Source organism: Meles meles, chromosome 15 (genome assembly GCF_922984935.1).
Source record: "Meles meles chromosome 15, mMelMel3.1 paternal haplotype, whole genome shotgun sequence".
NCBI classification, from domain to species: Eukaryota; Metazoa; Chordata; class Mammalia; order Carnivora; family Mustelidae; genus Meles; species Meles meles.
In genome coordinates this window covers 26,946,262-26,965,473 of record NC_060080.1, presented here as the reverse complement: position 1 = coordinate 26,965,473, position 19,212 = coordinate 26,946,262, and the positions used below count along the sequence as shown (strand labels likewise).

Sequence of the window (19,212 nt, the reverse complement as noted above, 5' to 3'; positions counted from 1 at the left end):
AAGATTCTTGAAGAAGTATTCTAGACTTCTGGACTAGAGTATGAATGCCCACGATACAAGAGCTTATCTTTGCAAGATGGATAACCATACTTAGGGTCATTAAATAGTTTTCTCTGTGCCAAGTTAATAGTAGATATAAAATGTCAGTCTCATTAGCACTGAGTTCCTAATAACTGAGCTAACCAGCGGGGCCATCACTACTCCCTCCCCCAACAGTGGGCTCATCATGTTGGAAAGAAGCGTGAGCCACTCTTACATGCTGGATATGTCGATGAGGCTGATGTGCTTTTCATACCCTAGTTGACTAGCTACTTCCCGAAACTCTTCAGTCATACGGATCAAACCAAGGTCCAAGTTAAACTCTGCAGGAAACTTGAGAATCCAGTACCTGAAAGGCATCAAATGGTTTTGATGAAGAGAAGATTTCAAGCTAGATCTTTATGGAAAATGTTGTATCATTTTACAGATTACATTTAACAATGAACCCAGGACCATACCCCAATTAGCAATCTCCTATTCCCCACCAATGACACAGAGTCTCACTCTTCCCTCCTTCAGTTAAGGACCCAAGCCTACCACTCCCACTCTGAGCCTCTCTTTCTGACCCTAAGTCCTGAACATCTGGACTTGCACCTAAATGCTGAGACACAGCTGAAATCGACGCTTCTCCCAACTCATGGCAACTAGGTGGGAAAACATATGGTGGGAAAATAGAATAAAAATGAATTTACTCTTTCCAAGAGCTAGTTTTATTCCCTAATCACATGTGCTACTGCTTAATCTCTAAAAGAAAGATAAATTCTACTCCCAGGAACAGAGGAAGGCCAATTTAAACAAAATCAGTAAAGGGGGGTTAGGGGTTGGAATCTGAGTCAATTCTATTGCCAAACTAGGTCTACTGTCTGGGGGGAAAGAAATGGTCAACAATTCTAGAACCATCCACTACAAGACAGTTACATGTATATTTACCTCATGAAGTAGCAGATCTTTAACCGAAATTCATCACAGGTTTCTCCACTGGCATCTCGATACGTGCACTAGTTAAAGAAAACATCCCTGCACCTTGTTTCCTTTGCCCACACCATTTAGATGAATTCCTAATACAAAGGCCATAGTGGGGACATCTCAGTTATGTGGGTGTTCAGATGGGGAGAAAATGGGCTCTGACGATGTCAGCAATGAATAATCGTCACTTACACACTCCTCCTCAATATTGAGACCTAGGGATTAGGATCTTGCTCATTTTCAGGGACCTCTGTTCAAAGTGAATGTCTCCTTACCCTCTCAGACATTCCTTCCTGCCCTGAGGTTGTTGGGAGGATGGAGGGGAGAACTGGAAGCGAAGGAAGCTTGCAATGAGCAGATGGATGACCACATGGCCCTAATAATCAGACCTTCTGCCTTTCAGGCTCCTCCTACCCCATAAGGCTTCCCAGTCATCTGCAAGGTCCCCTGGGCTTGAAAAAGGCTGAGACTGTAGGAACCAATATTAGTGGTTGCATAATCAACATTAGGTCTCTGAGAATAAAATCCCCTTTTAAATCTAAGAGTGTTTTGTCATTTTGAGTCATTTGGCTTTCAGTCACCTTTTAGGACTGCTGTATGTTCAAAGGTGGTAGACTATTAAAGCCCTTATCATAGAATGGAGTCTCTAACTACGGGTTTTTTTCCTCATTTTTTTTGCTGTTATATCAGAAGGAAATCTGAAATTAAGATCAACAAACAAGGGCACCTGGGTGGCTCAGTGGGTTAAAGCCTCTGCCTTCGGCCCAGGTCATGATTCCAGGGTCCTGGGATCGAGCCCCGCATCGGGCTCTCTGCTCAGCAGGGAGCCTGCTTCCCCTCCTCTCTCCCTCTGGCTGCCTCTCTGCCTACCTGTGATCTCTGTCTGTCAAATAAATAAATAAAATCTTTAAAAAAAAAATCAACGAACAAGTTCCAATAAACTGCTAGAATGTTCTTTGTGTCTTGTAAGCAAGGGAAGATGTGAAAATTCAGGTACTGTTTGTGCCTGAGCCAGATCCTATTATTTTGGCTGGCATTTCCATATGTCTAAACTATATCCTCTACGTCCATCATATTGTCATCCCAAAAGGAATAAATTAGGTCTGGAATCAGTGTTGACTATTCTTTCATTGTACTAACAGCAGAAATGTTTAAGTCAAGTTAGAAACAGTCAGCCTACAGCTTCTGTTTCATTTTATATCTAGTGATTATTTTTTAGTAGAGCCAAAACATCCAGATGGATAGTCAACTGTTTGGTCCATCATCCAGACGTCTTGTCTAGACATCTATATATATCCACAAAACAACTGGAACATGGACTAAAGACTATTTATTCATCTTAATTTACCGGCTTTTGTTAGACATTCTATCTAAATACAGAACTTGATTTATGATTGTAAAAATCACACAGTAGTTGAAAAGATATATGCAGAGAAGTTTTTCTGCCAATTCAGTGGAAGATAAATACCATCGGTGCATCAGTAGAACGATTCTTGGCAAATAACTATTATTCAGCTCTCCATTGTCATCTGTTAAAAAATAAAATAAAATGAGGGGTGAGGAGACAAGAGTGCACTCTTCTCTTTTTCTAATAACAGTGAAGAAACATCAGTGTCAAAAATTTCTCCCAGACCCAATTATTGTTTTCCTCCTCCTTCCACTGGTACTTCCTTGAAAGTCAAGTGGATTGGTGGGGGTGGGGAGGTTTCACCCTCCCTCTGGTGTTAGATTACCAGATTCAGCAAACTAAAGTACAAGACACTTAGTTAATCTGAATTAAGGTAAACCACAGATAATTCTTCAGTAAAAGTATGTCCCATGCATTACTTAGGACATGCTTACCCTAAAAATATATTTTATCTGAAATTCAAATTTAAGTGACCATCCTGTATTTTATCTGGCCACCCTACTCTGGTCTAACTCTTCTTGTTATGATCAAAACAATTAAAAAACCAACCCCTTTGTGACTCTGTTTGTGTAAAGAATAAAGAATGGTGAGGTGGATATGTAAACAACATTAGAAAGCATACAGCTATAAAGTCTGTAACCTACTAGGAGATATAAGACATACATGCAAAGGTAGAACACAGCAGATTATGCTACTTGTCTGAGTTGAAAGACCGAGAAATGATCAAAGCACCATGGGAAAGTCAAAAAGAGCTGTGGGAGGAAGCAATCAGCATTTCTCACGGTGAGGATTAGGAATGGTATAATGAACATCTGACCGGCTTCTGAGATGAGCCCTGAAGCAGAATTTCAGTGAAGGCACAGAGGTAGAAAGATGCAGGGAACATTCCAGAAACATTAAAGCGGACAGGATGCCTGGCATATTAGCTGTGGGCATTAAAGGGAAGGAAATGCACATGGCAGAGTTACTGGGGAGACAGACTGAAGTCAATCAAAAAGGACTTAAGTGCCAAAGATGGAGACTGACTTCTGTTCCACAGCATCGGATTAGGGAGAAGTGAGAGTATCAAGGTACATCAAAGGGAGAAAGGGCTCATACCAAACATCTCAATGCAAGTTCTCAACAGTTCATCTAAGGTCGCTGCTTTTCCAAGTCCACTTGACCCCATGGTTATTTAGCCGCTGTCAAAAAACTAGATACATTTTCAGCATCAGATAGACCATCTCCATAATCACGTGACTTGGTAATGTTTGTGCTACTACTGGTGTCTGTTCTCAGTCATACTTCAAGACTCTAAAGAAACGAGAAACGAAAAAAAAAAAAAAAAAAGAAACGAGAAACGGAAGTTATCAGACTAGAGTTCAGACCTCATTAAGGCATTACTTTCCCACATAAAAAGATAAGGGCTTCCATGACTGTATCTTTCTACAAGAAAAGTCTCCTAGTGAGAAAATCTGTCAACCACCATGATGCTCAAATGCCTGCTGAAGTGTTCCTTCACACGGAGGGCGCCCCAGAATGACTGGAATGTTCTGTGAGGTACCATTCCATTCTGCAGATCCAGACATTTTCTGGATACAGTATCTTATACTTTCTTCATGTTCTTAAGTGATAAGAGAGCCATTCAAGAATATTATAAACGTTACTCAGCTTAATATTATTACAAGTATATAGGAGGTAAATTTTAAAGTGCAAATATATTGATACATATCATCTGCAGTGATCATATAGACATTCAACAACTAATTTAAAAAATCCTATTTGCCTGATTTCTCTAATAGTAACACTAATAGTAATAGTGAAAGTATTAACAAAAACCAACTGAACACACATTCTGTACCAGGTGCCGTACCAAATGCTTTATATGTATTATCCAACTTGACCTTCATAATAATAACATTATGGCCAACACAATGATAGTTCATAACAATGCTAACTAACAAAAGTAATTATTATTCCCAGTATACAGATGAGGTCATGGGATTTGCAGAGATTCAGCAACTGGTCAAACCCACACAATTAGTAAGGCCTAGACTCAGGACTCCATTGTAAATAAAGTTTTTACTTTCTTTTCCCTCCTTTCGCTGCTCTCTCAAGTAAGGATATCATAAAGCTGTCATAATTTTGCCCCCTAATCTAGTCAGAAAGAGGCCATAGCCAAATGAGCTGTCACCTAGGTAGAAGAAAAATGTGGGTATGACAGAGGTCCCATTTTACAGCACTGTCATGGGAAAAATGGGGATTAGAAACAACCTCTTAGAGTTCCTCATACTGGAAGTATTGCTGTTGGAAACACCACCATTTTATTTTACAGAGTCCCTGCGACAGTTCTATACAGGGCCTAGGGAAGAGAGAGGTTATCATGATGTAACATAGTTATCAGTGTCGGGTAGTTTAATAGGTAAATGTGGCCACTGGGCATTAATCTCAAAAACTGTTTGGAGTCAATGTCTATTTCACTTTCAAAATTTATTTATTCAACTGGTAATCACTGAGCACCCGACAAATACCATGCACTGGGCTAAGCCCTGAGGCTGGCAAGATGAATAAATCATTGTCCCAACCCTGCCTTCAGTAAGCTCAAAGTCAACTTCAGAAAGCAAACACATGAATGTATAGGGAAAAAAGCTAACATCCACATGTAAGGTTGTGTTAGTTCAATCAGACCACCAAAGAGTGATATTTGAGTGGATCTGTGCACTAGGCATACAATTCCAAGGAAAACTTTTTACCATGTATTATTTCTGTGTAAAAACCATATTCTTGTGTTGAAGGTGCCATGCTCCAAGCATAAAAGGTCAGATTATCTCACATATGCGGTAAAAATAACAGAAACACTGGATCAGGGCTCTCCCACTTCTGCTTTTCCAATGATTTGTGAAAAGGAAATATTAAAGATGTCTGGGACCAACTCTTTTTACATCTCTTCACCAAGTTACCTTATCGGTGAGCCCTTGCCTGACCACCCCATTTAAAACAACAAGACCTCTCTCCCCACACTCACCTCCTACTTAGCATGCCCTACCAAACCTCCTGGATTTATTTTTCTTCATAAAATTTATCCCCAGATGACACACTATATATTTTACTAGTCTGTTTTGAAATCTCTCTAGCACTATAAATATAAACTCTATGAATGCAGGGATTTTTTGTGTTTTGTTCTCTGGTGGACTCCCCAACACCAAAGATTTTGTCCCTCACAGAGAAGAAACTGAGAAAAGCAATTGATGAATTAATGAAGAAGTGGATGGATGAATGAAGAAATGAAGAAAGTAAGGAAGTGTAAAAAGTTTGCCTTTTTAAGTATATATTTATATGCATGCATACTCTAAATTTTTTAGTTTGTTTTACTAAACAGCCTGGGACAGGAGTTCCTGCCAGCTTTCTAGACTTAATAGGATCTGTCTGTATTCATAATAAGAACTTGATATCTCTTCCAGGACATTTGGGGGTAACACTTCTCTTATTTCCCTAATATAACCTCTCTTAATCCCATTAAAAGTCAAGATTGGACAACTGACAGGTTTGATTCTCCTTCATGTCTGTATAGACACTTTTTATCTTGTTAACTCTTGTTACTGAATAGTAAATATATTACTTAGAACCAAAGAGCTTAGATCAACTAAACTAGATTCTCAGGTCAAAACCAAAATTATTCAGCTGATCTACTTGAGGAAGTTATTATCTTTCCATAAGGGGTTGGACATAACCTCATACCAAAGACCTGTCACCGTGTTTGGAGTTAGATTTGTGATCCGCAATAAAGACAGCACCTGAGAGCCTGGTGGGCCAGACTACACAGTTAAAATCTGTTTCTGCAGTCAGGAGATGTGTCTGTGCCCCTATTTAGCATTCTGTCACCTGTACATGTAGTTGAGGTCTCATTTCACATGTGTGGCTATTATTGTGTCTACAACTGATTTTTTCAACAGTAAAGCTTCTCTATTACAAAAGCAATATATATTCTTCATTTAAAATAGGACAGAAAGGAAAAAAGAACGAAAAATATGTTACCCATCATCTCATCATCATGATTGTTAATATCATAGCACCTTTCTTTTGGTTTTTCTAGTGATATTTATCTTGTCAAGTTTCTTACATCATCTACAATGGTTTACAGAAATACTTACCCACTGGCTTTTCACTGAAAGATCTCCAGGTCTGAAAGAATTGTAAGGGCAGTTATCATCATTGGAAAAGGTGTTGGGGATGCAGTCAGCAGAACTGGTTTATCCAACTTGAATTATAAGCACTTTGGAGAATCTGATGAAAGAACATAAAGAAATCCCCAGACAGAGTTAAATAATAGAAGCCCAAAAGAATCCATGTGGTGTTAAAGGACTTCCAAAACCCTTGAGTTATAGGTGGTATTGAGATTTTGTCTAAATTTCATCTACGAAGTCAATTAAAAAAGGAAATATTCAAAATAGTTATTTGGTGACATGATATTTTTAAAATCAAGTAGTTTTTCTCTAATTCAGCCTATTATAATTCTGCAAGTGTGGCAAAATTGAAATTTATACGCATAGTGTAAGATACTATTTTGGTCCAAATATACTTCTATTATTGGAGTACTCCTTAAGAATTTCCAAACACTGACCTTGGAGTGTTAGTAAATCTCCAGAATAGTTTGTTGTGGTGATCATCAAACTCTGACTCTAAATCACTCCCGACTGTCTCAACGTGAATGTCAATGTTATTTTAGTCCAGGTTGTTTAGTCTCCCAATGGTTTGGGACTTGCTTTAGTGTTGATAGGTACTCTCTGGCTGCAAGGAAAATTATTGCTCCCCAGCATACACATTTTCTCGCAAGTTTGAAAAGGACACAATAAACCAAAATTTCCCCAGGGCTTAAATTACTTCTAAGAGAGAAGTTCTCACTTCAAAGGGCCAATAGAGTTCTGTTGGGTGTGATTTCCAAAGGCTAGGATGTATTCATGCGGCAAAAAGGCTTTCACTAACATGAACGCCTCTATCTTCAAATAAATCCTTGTGAGTTGTCTAGGACAATAAGAACTATGCTCCCAAGTTTAGAAATAGTAAAAAGGAGCCAACTCCATGCAGCTGTCCATTCAGAGACATAAATTAGCACCCCAACCTCTTGACTCAGAATCTTGGATTGGATGTCAACATTAGATAAGCAAATGGGGAAAGTTTTACTTCCCTCTGAGTAAAATGCCATTAATCCTGCTTTCTTGACTAGATTGTTGAAAGAGTTATAGAGGTAATGTGAAAGCTATCCACTGTATGTCTTCTAAAACGCTGGGTGCTCGAGAAAGCTATCTCTGTCTGCCCACACTACCTCTTCCCTTCCAAAACTCAGGGGTTTCTAAGTTGAGGACTTGGGTGAAGTAGAGGACATATGTTTGAAGTGACAGGAAGAGAGATGTTAAGTTAGAGGAGGAAAAAAGAGAAAAGTATTGTGACACTAGAGCTTCTAGGAGTAGGGCAGGTGGCCTCATCAGCAATGGAATCTCATTCTTGAAAGTTCCCACGCCAAAGTAAATTAATGACTGTCAGAGATGTTGTAGGCTTAATTCCCAGATGGTGTCTAGGAAGCGTGCCAGAATGACAGCAAAGGTTGCTCCTGGCTCCAGGACTGCAGGATTTAGAAGGTGAAATATTATATCTAGGGAGCATTCAATAAACAGTTTTGAAATGATGTTGGCCCTATTGGAACTTCCAAAGGTAGTCTTGTCTATAGCATTATCTCTATTGCAAAAAAAAAAAAAAAAAAACTAACAAAAACCCTTAAAGACTCTTTCCTCCTGATGGCAGATATTGTCTTTATGTATTAATAACCACAAACACGTCTTTGCTTTTTTTGACCCTCATACGGAGATAAGGGGGGTTCTCTAAATGCCTAAATCCTTAGTGAAAATGACTGCTTGATTACAAACCTTTAAGCCTTAAGGATTAACCTAGCATTTGTTGTTCTGGCCATGTTCAAGCTTAAGCTCCCTTTCTCACCACAGACATGAGATCTGAAAGGTGCTGTGATTATATTCTCTGAAACTCCATTGGAGAATCAAGACTATTAAGTTCAGTAAGAGAAATGATAGCAAAACCCTGAAAAACAATCAAGTTATTTGACAAATACTGAGGATCTATCAGAGACCAGATACTAAGCAAGATACTAGAGTAGCTGGTAAAAGAGATTGGGAGCAAACACAGAGAAGGATAAATTGGTGAGCAAGAAAGACATAATTCTTTTTTTTTAACATCTTAATTTTATTTTTTTCATGTTCCAAGATTCATTGTTTATACACCACACCCACTGCTCCATGCAATATGTGCCCTCCTTAATACCCTCCACCAGGCTCACCCATCCTCCCTACCCACTCCCCTTCATAACCCTCAGTTTGTTTCCCAGAATCCAGTCTCTCATCTTTCTTCTCCCGCTCTGATTTCCCCCAATTCAGGTTTCCTTTCCTTTTGCTAATGTTCTCTGTGTTATTCCTTATGCTCCACAAGTAAATGAAACATATGAAAATTGACTTGCTCTGCTTGACTTATTTCACTCAGCATAATCTCCTCCAGTTCTGTCCATGTTGATACAAAAGTTGGGTATTCATCCTTTCTGATGGCTGAGTAATATTCCACTATATATATGGACCACATCTTCTTTATCCATTCGTCTGTTGAAGGGCATCTCAGCTCTTTCCACAGTTTGACAATTGTGGACATTGCTGCTATGAACACTGGGGTACATATGGCCCTTCTTTTCACTACATCTGTATCTTTGGTGTAAATACCCAGTAGCACAATTGCAGGGTCATAGGAGCACTACTTTAGTCCAGGATCCAAGGGAGTTTTAGCTAGGCAAAGAATAGATAGGAAGATGGCAATAATGAAAAGCTGAAAGACATAGAATGATTGAAGTACTGAATGTGGCAAGATATGAGACTAAGAAGTTCATAGGAGTAGCTCATGAACAGTACTGTAAGCTATATGAAGAAGTATGGGCTCTATCTGAAAGGCAATAGGAAACCATGATTTCAAAGATGAGTAAGAGTGTGGCATGATCCTATCTAGACTTTTTAAAGATTCCTCCAGCTGCAGTATGGAAAAGAGATGAGTGGAGATGTAACATGACCGTGAAGCCCATTAGTAGTCAGTTATGACCATCTAGGCAAGAGATGATTGTTATCTAAACCAGTATGTGGCAATAGAGATGAAGAAGACTGGTTGGTTACAGGATATATATTTTTTTAAAGATTTTATTTATTTATTTGACAGATAGAGATCACAAGTAGGGAGAGAGGCAGGCAGAGAGAGAGAGAGAGGAGGAAGCAGGCTCCCCGCCAAGCAGAGAGCCCGATGCGGGGCTCGATCCCAGGACTCTGGGATCATGACCTGAGCGAAAGGCAGAGGCTTTAACCCACTGAGCCACCCAGGCGCCCTGGTTACAGGATATAATTTGAAGATAGATCCAACAAGATTAGCTGATCGAATGGCTTTGGGGACTGAGCAGAAAGGAGGAATCAGGGATAATGTCTAGGTTTCTAGCAAACCATTTGGTTGGGTTATGAAGCCATTCCCCTGAGACTGAGAAACTGAGGGGAAGGGAAAGGAGAAGGAAGTTCATTTTGGATCAATGATGAGTGCATTTTTAGATGTGTTGAGTTAGAGATATCTGAGACATCCAAAGGGAAATATTGACTTAGCTTTTGGATACCTATTACAGACTTTTGAATGGACACCTGAGCATATTTAAGCGCTAACAATCAGTGGAAAGGAAAATTTAAGAAATAGGAGAAAAAGAATTTAATCTATATAATAAGGTCCCTGAGAAGACAGAGGTGATGTACCCTTTCATAGGTGGAGGGATTTACCTTGGATAAGGTAGTAGGTCACCTTTTAAAATTTAACATGAGGGAAGAGGTGGGAAATGGGTAGAGGTATAGGTAGGTCTGTCCATTTGATAGCAGGGAGTCGAGGAAGTTTCTGTCTAATGACTCATTTACTCTAAAAAGAAGGAGACATGGTCATCTGCTGGAAGATCTGAGGTTTATCGAGAGGAAAAAAATATGCAGCAGATGTTATAAAGTACAGAAGAAAGAAACCAGAATTACTGGGCTATTTCCCATTATTTCCATTGAAAAGACTGATGTTTCTCTTCTGGAGTTTGTTTTGAAAGAAATTTAGTGTTCCCTGTTCCCTGGGTGACATCACTCACTTATGCCACATTTCTGAAATTATTTAACTTTTCTGGAACAACTTATACAGCAAGTTCCTTCTTTATGAAGCAGGCAATTCTGAGTTAATGCCATTATGGTCCACTCACATGTGGTTTCCATAACTCAGAGCTAAAGCATGGCTGGCATTTGCTAGGTAGTTTCATCGCAAGGACATGAGTCCCTTCCATTTCACCTAGCTTGGCTTCAAATGCTGAAGAAGACAGACAGTATTGGAGAAATCATTTGTCTCCCACCCTTTGTCTTGATCCAGGATACAGTATTCTACAGCTACAGCCTCAGCCACATCCCCCTGTCTTGCACTTTCCCTGCTGGGACTTCTGTCTCTCCCTGCCACACCCCTCACACATACTCACCAATGCCCTAATTATCCATTACCTCTAAAAAAAGGTCATAAATCAAAAGATACATTACTGTTTCTTCTCAGTTCACTCTTCATACCTGACATTCTTTGCTTATTTCTATATTGGTATTTTGGTTTGGTTTTTTTTTTAAGATTTTATTTATTTATTTATTTGACGGGGAGAGAGAGAGATTACAAGTAGGTAGAGCAACAATCAGAGGGAGGGGGAAGCAGGCTCCCCGCTGAGCAAAGAGCCTGACATGGGGCTCAATCCCAGGACCCCAGATCATGACCCAAGCTGAAGGCAGAGGCTCAACCCACTGAGCCACCAAGGCGCCCTGTATTGGTGTTGTTTTAACTTTGATTTTCCTTCTCCCTTCTTTCCACATTGCCTCTTAGTTCTTTGAATTGCTCTTTCTACCTTATTTCCTCCATTCAATAACTCTTCTTACCGTACTCTTGTCATGGCCTCATTGTCATTATTGTCAAAGTTGATTCTATCACAAACCAACCAGGATAGTACATAGTGAGGAAATGAGCCAATGCTTACAGCAAAGTTATAACATTTTAAGTGGGCTATCATCATGACCCAGAGAATCCAGTGTCCCACATTTATAGAGAGTGGAGCAAAATCCCCAAAGGTTATTGAACAATGACATATGGAGTAGCTGTGGAAAATATTTTCTCAACTCTAGAGTAATTTTTTTTCCATTCTTGCCTTGGATAGGTTTATTTAATGTGATAATGAGGTTTTCCTGGGTTTTATTTTTTTTTTAATATTTTATTTATTTGGCAGAGAGAAATCACAAATAGGCAGAGAGGCAGGCAGAGAGAGAGGAGGAAGCAGACTCCCCACGGAGCAGAGAGCCCGATGTGGGGCTCGATCCCAGGACCCTGAGATCATGACCTGAGCCGAAGGCAGAGGCTTTAACCCACTGAGCCACACAGGCGCCCCTGGGTTTTAAACTGTCATTGTTGTTGTTTTTCTCCTACAAAGAGCTTTTCCTAAATCAGTAGGGCATTAAAAATCAACACTGTTGTGGATTTTAGAAAACAAAGTGATAATATCTTCTTCAAATACTACTTGTTTGTGGCATGTGATGTGATACACATCATGTTGGGAAAAATTACCTATATGATGTTTAAATCTTATAACACCCCCAAAGCAAAATATTATTCTCCCCATTTCATAGATGAGGAAATAAAGGCCTACGGAGGTTAAGTTACTTGTCCTACCATGTGACTAGCTTAGTGGCATAGCTAGCTATGTCTGACACTGAAAGTTTGTATTTTTCTACTACCAATAGAAATTTTAGCTGTTGTTAAGGCTTTCCTATTAGATCAATTTCTGGGCATTGTCTAAAACAAATGTGTACTATGCCTCTGCTTCGCTTCTAAGCATTCTATCACTGGCTCTATTGTCTGAAGATGAATAACCATTATTATTAGAGCAAGGGTGGCATTTCAGGGACTCACTGGTACCAAATACTGAACGGAAGTCAATAACCAGCTCAGAGCTCATTCCACAAGGCCCTGTTGTAGTTTGGGTTAACAATTAAGTAACAAGGTTAAGCTGCATTATATTTATTCTTTCTTGATTACTGAAATATACTATTGTCAACCCAACGGACATATCTACAGCTATCTGACATGAGTTGAATGAGAAGTGAGAATCTTAAAGAAACTCTAGGAATAAATATGAGATTCCAAAGTCCAACGGAGGAGGTATTTCCCTAGCATTAGGCTGAAGCTAAACACAGAGGAGAACCGATATACACACATATTAGACATTGGCAATCTGATGGTTTCCAGAAGGACACATTCAACGCCGTGGAAAGGTTATGACCTACTACGGCAACTCCAGTGTTCAAATTGTAAATAACATCCCAAAATAATATTCAGAACTAGGAAATATTTAGCTTATAAGTTAAAATTTTAAGCCTTGGGAAAACAGTTTCTGTGAAGACCAGTGTTTTCTTCAGCATTATATTAATAAGAATCTCGTCTGTGGCACTAAGGCTTGGGAAGGACCTGGTTCCAAATCCCTTGAAATGAAGTCACATCCCCTTATTCATTTACTCCAGAGTGAGCTTGATGATGGTGTTGGTGGAGGAGAAGGAGGAAGAGGTCATTGTTTTGAATGCTGCCTGTACCATCACGGTGCCGATGCTTTACCCATTGAACTCTGGGAGGCCAGTATTCTCCCCAGAAATCTAGCAACAAATAAAATACAGCTATACCTTGTTACTTAGTTGTTATCAAAAAATTCAAGGAAGCCAGGTTCCAGGATGAGGTCTGAGCTGGTTATTGACTTCTATTCTATACTTGGTACCAGCACTAACATGGTATTGTCTATGTGCCCACCAGGAGCAAGAAGACATTTTTCAGTAACTGGCATGAGTAAATAAAACTCTTAGGGATCCACCCACTGGGGCCAAAGGACAATCTCAGGGGTTAGAATCTACATAAAGGAAGTTCTAAGAGAAAGAAGATACTATACAGAAAGCCTCTAAGAAATAAAAGAATGTGAACAAAAGGCACAGCTTGCCCTATACCCTCTCTCTCTGACCTACCATCATTCTGTGCTGGGAGTGGAAGCTGCCTATCTTTAAGAACACTAGGAAAGCATTTTATTTTATTTTATTTTATTTTATTTTTATTTTTCTTAAAGTAGGCTTCCCACTAAGCAGGGAGCCCGATGTGGGACTTGATCCCAGAACCCTAGGATCATGACCTGGGCCGAAGGCAGATGGCTAATGACTGAGCCACCCAGGTACCCCAGGAAAGCATTTTAAAACCTGAGTTCTGGGCGCCTGGGTGGCTCAGTGGGTTAAGCCGCTGCCTTCGGCTCAGGTCATGATCTCAGGGTCCTGGGATCGAGTCCCACATCGGGCTCTCTGCTTGGCGGAGAGCCTGCTTCCCTTCCTCTCTCTCTGCCTGCCTCTCTTGTGATTTCTCTCTGTCAAATAAATAAAATCTTAAAAAAAAAAAAAACAAAACCTGAGTTCTAAGTTGTTTCATGGGAATGCAGCAAGAAACACTAACTAATGAAAAACCGACTTCCAAAATATCTGCATGTTCACAGAAAGGCATTTGTTTGGTTGAGAGAAAAAAAAGCGAATGATTATTAAATATCTACTAAGCATTAAGTGCTATGATATGGTCTGGAGATGTAAAGAGCTCATTTAAGGAGCCTACATCCCACTGCAGTTTACAGATTATAAACCAGTTATTATAAAACAACGAGCCCATTAAGTCCAGTGTCAGAGAAACATGCCCTGGGTGTTATGGGAGCACAAAAGTGGGATAAAATTTAACCAAAGAGAGCTGGGAAGGCTTCCTGAGAGAGGAGACATCTGAGAATATTAAGTTTTATGGGTCACAAAACTAGAATGGAAAATACAAGCTAAAGTCAGTGTTATCAGATAGCCAAGTGCCCTCCTCAATATCCATCACCTGGTACTCCATCCGTCCCTGCCCCTTCCCTCCCCTCCAGCAACCCTCAGTTTGTTTCCTATGATTAAGAGTCTCTCATGGTTTTCTCCCTCTCTGATTTCACCTTGTTTTATTTTTCCCTCCCTTCCCGTATGATCCTGTTTTGTTTAATTCCAAGTATGTGAGATCATATGATAACTGTCTTTCTCTGTCTGACTTATTTCACTTAGCATAATACTCTCTAGCTCCAGTCATGTCATTGCAAATGGCAAGACTTCGATTTTCTCCTTTTTAAGTGAAACGGTGCATGTTATCATTTAAATGAAAACTTTTGATCCTATTTAGAAACCAATACGTTCATGGTACTCTTTTGTGGGATGGTAAAGTCCCAGTTTTCAAATACTTCTGAATCAGGGATTTGGGGCTAGACCTTTTATTGAAAACAATTAAAAGTGAAGTGTAGGAACCAAAAAATATTTTTAAGATTATTTCCATACTCTCGGTTAAATGTATACAGCCTGAAGGCCATAATTAGAAGACTCCACTTAATGACTTTGTCATTCTCTCTGATTCCACGTCCTTCTCCTACAGCAAGTGTTTCTTCCTTTCTTGAAATGGAAAACAAATCTCAAGAGGTGGTAATATCTCTCTTCTTCTCATTTAAGGCATTAACTTCTCATTTAAGGCATTAACTAATTTCACCTTTCTCCTGAAAAGAAATCCCTGCACACAGCAACAAAAGAGAAAATATTAGTGACTAACAAATGTCCATAGTGTCTTAGGTCCCTATTCAACTACCTTAGGTCCCTATTCAACTACACTTGTTTTCATCATCCCTAACACGAGAGAAAGAATATTACTCTGTCTTCCTCATCAGAACAAAAATAGCTCTTTTAGAAAAGGTTTTCAGAGCATAAAACCCAATGGGAAAAAAAAGGAAGTCCTAGAATTACGAAATGTTTCCAACTATATTTGTAAAGTGGTTATTTGGAATTTAGAGTATATTTCCCCACTAGAACAACATTATACATGGATTAATAGCATATTACATACAGAGGATAAGGAGTTTGGTGGGCATCTATCAAAATGCTGAAAAGAACTTCTGGAATTTTCATGGAGTTTACAGGTTGATGGAACTAATTGGTTCATAGGCCAAATTACCCTTCGGAAATTGTGTAACTGCTAGAAACATGAATCAGATGGGTTTGTTAGAGGATCTAGAGAGACACAGGAAGAGGGGGAAAAAGGGAGAAGATGGTTCCTTTTCACAAAGTAAGTACTGAAGAGTTGGAGAAGGCAAAGGCCTAGAAATAAGGATTTTGTTGATCCAGTTATAAAAAGGAAGAATTAATGAACTGGAGCTAAACCGCTAGCAGTTTGAGTTAAGATGGCCAAGTTCAGCCAAAACCAGAAACAAAAAATACCAGCTCCCCATTGGCCAACTCTCGTATCTCTCCCATCCTTGATGGCCAAGTAGAATTTGCTGGATTTGTTCCATTCCCTCTTCAGACGACCCAAACCAAGCTCTGCCCAGTTCTCCCCTCACCCCCCACTCCCACACTTCACCAAAACTACTCTGGGGGAGTCATCACATTTATGCCAAGGCTCCGCAGACTTGTGTTACCTCTTTACCACACTCCTCCTGAAATTCTCCCCTTGGATGGTTTTCCCAGCATCTTCTCTTCCCTGGTTTTCCTCCTGTGCCTCTGGTCCCACCTTCTCAGTCACACACACAGACTCCCCTCCTTCTGGTGGGGGCCCATAGGTATCTACGCCTGGACTTTCGTTCTCACCTCAGACTCTCCATGGTTAACTCACCCACAACCATGGCTTCAACTACCACCTCCACGTCAGTAATTCCAAATCAGACCGAGGCCAGCTGCTAGGTGTACAGTAGAGGGCCAAGAATGGGGGCTGCCACTTAATAGTGGGTGCATTTAGGAAAGTTTTATTTAACTTGAGGATAGGTTTTCATATCTAACCATCTTACATTGCTAGTGGAGATATGAAATGATGCAGCCACTTTGGAAAACAACTTGGAAGTTCCTCAAAAACTTAAACATAGAGTTTGCCAAATGATTCAGCAAATTCACTCCTAGGTAGATACATCCCTGAAAGAACTGAAAATATACGTCCACACAAAAGCCTGTACACAACTGTTCAGTGGTATTATTTGTAATAGTCCAAAAGTTAAAACAACCCAAATTTTCATGAACTGATAAAGAGATGGACAAAATAAAGTATATCTATACAATGGAATTTTATTCAGCCATAAAAAAGCATAAGGCACTGATAACACCCCGCAATATGGGTACACCTTGAAAAAATGATGCTAAGTAATAAAGACCAGACCAATAAAAAAAAAAGCGTCATATATTATAGAACTCTATTTAGATGAAAGCCCAGAATAGGCTATACTCATGACTTTGACTCTACTCATAGAGACAGAAAGTACATTAGTGGCTTCCAGGCGCTGAGGGAAAGGAGGCATAGGAGTAACTACAATGAGTTGAGGGTTTCTTTTTGGGATGATGAAAATGTTCTGAAGTTTGAGAGTAGCAGTTGTGGTACAAACTTGTGAACAGACTAAAAATCACTAAGCTATACACTTTTTTTTTTTTCAGATTTTTATTTATTTATGTGACAGAGAGAGAGATCACACGCAGGCAGAGAGGCAGGCAGAGAAGGGGGGGGAAGCAGGCTCCCTTCTGAGCAGAGAGCCTGATGCGGGACTCCGTCCCAGGACCGTGAGATCATGACCAGAGCGGAAGGTAGTGGCTTAACTGACTGAGCCACCCAGGCGTCCCTAAGCTATCCACTTTAAAAGGGCAGATTCCAAGCCTGTGAATTATATTTGCACTAAAATTTTTTGATTACTTAAAAAAATATGTCCTCTTCACCCTCCTAAACTTCTGTACCTATATCTCCTTCCTTGACGTGTGGCTCCGTCTGCCTCCCAGTACTCCATGCCAGAAACTTGGGACTCCTCCTAGACCTCCCAGGGCCTTCTTGTACCATCCCTCCATATCCAAGTATGCTCATCTACCTCCCAAATGCTTCTTATATGGGCCCACCCCTCTTACTCTCCAATGCCTCTCCTGGGTATTTGGAGATGGGGCCTTTGGGAGATAATGAGTTCATGAAGGTAATTTATTACTTAATAAATACCATACCACCCAGTGTATGGTATGTTTGTTACAGGAGCCTGACCTGACCAGGACAACATGCTTTGTATATATATTTTTCTTTTTTTTTAGCATGTTTTCCTTTCCCTCACTATGTCTGTTTGGCAATCATATACTCTTTTTATTTAAATTTAGATGTTATTTATTTATTCGCCAGAGAGAGAACAAGACAGCAAAAGCGAGAGAGAGAAAGAGAGCACAAGCAGGGGGAGCAACAGGCAGAGGGAGAAGCAGACTTCCTGCTGAGCAGGGACCCTGATGTGGAACTTGATCCCAAGACCCCAGGATCCCAGGATCCTGACCTGAGCCCCCAGGTGTCCCACACACTCTCTTCTTAAATGCCCACTTGAATTCCTGTCCTCCCTCCCATCTCCTCCAGGCAGATGTTTGGCATTCAACATACTGACTTGAGTGAGTCTTTGTGTGATCTCTGTTACTGAACGGTTCTGTCTCCCCAGTAGTTTCTTAAGAACCAGACGGTGTCCTTTGCCTTTCTAGCTCTCGACCCAGATGTGTGTCTGACACCTGCATGTGCTTCTCTTGCTCCGGCATCTTACTATTCCCCCATGATCTGCAGACTTCAAATTCGTTTCTTTTCCACTTTTTCCCTCTACTCTTCTTTTTGTCTTGAGTTTTTTTTTTAATTGAATGAATTTAATCCTCTTATATTAACTGCCCCTGATGGAATTTCAAGACATGCTTCCAGATTTTTATTACAGATTTATGTTACAGAGAATAAAATTACACTGAATACTTCTTCCAGTCATTTTATCATTTATTTAATAAACACTTTTTTCTGTGCCAGACGCTGTGATTAACACCATGGCAGAGGTACAAGATTATATCAGGCACAGATTGTGATCTCAGAGGCCTTAGAATCTAAAGAGGCGGGGGGGTCAAAATAAACAGAAATGACGATACAGGGCATTAAGGAAGAGTCACGAGAGAAGTAAAAACTTCTGACTCATAGAGTTGAGCTGTGGTCTTAAAGCATGAGTGGGGTTGCACTGAGTGGAGAAAAGGAGAAACCACATGCAAAGAAAATGACACTGAAAAAAGCAGAGAGCGGTGGAGAAGCAGGAATGCTAACAGAATGGGGAGCTCTTAAAACTGGAGTTAAAGAATCTATGCGTTCATTCTTTCATTCAACAAACATTGAAAGTGGGAGAGCGGGATGACCGTGTTGTATGGAGCAGAACTAAAAGCCACTGTGAAGGTCCATGCGATATAATCCAACGTAGCTCTTTCCTGTGACTTTGTACAGGCTTCACATGCTTTAGTTGCTGGATGAGTTCTGAGTAGAGCTCGACTGTTGGGTTAGGGTCTGGACTCAAGAGCCAGACCACTGGGACCAGATTTGACTTTTGTGTTTTCTAGTATGTGGCCTTGGGCACTTTATGGAATTTTACTGTGTCTCTGTATCTTTACTTATATACTTGGATAGTAATAGGATCTATGTTGTAGGGTTGTTACAAGAATTAAATGAGTTAATAGAGGTTAGGGGCTTATTAACTGGGACATAGTATGTCCTTGGTAAGCGTTAGCTACTATTATTTTTTTCCAGGTAAATGACCACGTTCTACTTAAGGAATAAATGACTCCTATTTGTATCACTTCTCTCAAAGTTATAGGCCCCAT

At 40.0% G+C, this 19,212-nt stretch overlaps 1 protein-coding gene across 10 annotated transcripts in view; it reads right to left on the bottom strand.

Annotated features, from left to right (window-relative positions):
- RASGRP3 (RAS guanyl releasing protein 3) overlaps nt 1-19,212 on the bottom strand; it is a 110,884-nt gene that overhangs the window by 39,913 nt on the left and 51,759 nt on the right. For all 10 annotated transcript variants that reach the window (XM_045979669.1, XM_045979666.1, XM_045979675.1 and 7 more), the window contains 5 exons: nt 6,544-6,676; nt 3,512-3,706; nt 2,432-2,534; nt 970-1,032; nt 257-388 (listed from right to left, as the gene is read on the bottom strand). In XM_045979669.1, coding sequence (XP_045835625.1) covers nt 257-388; nt 970-1,032; nt 2,432-2,534; nt 3,512-3,581 — 368 coding nt within the window. In that variant the 5' untranslated portion in view covers nt 3,582-3,706; nt 6,544-6,676. The remainder of the gene's footprint in view (nt 1-256; nt 389-969; nt 1,033-2,431; nt 2,535-3,511; nt 3,707-6,543; nt 6,677-19,212) is intronic.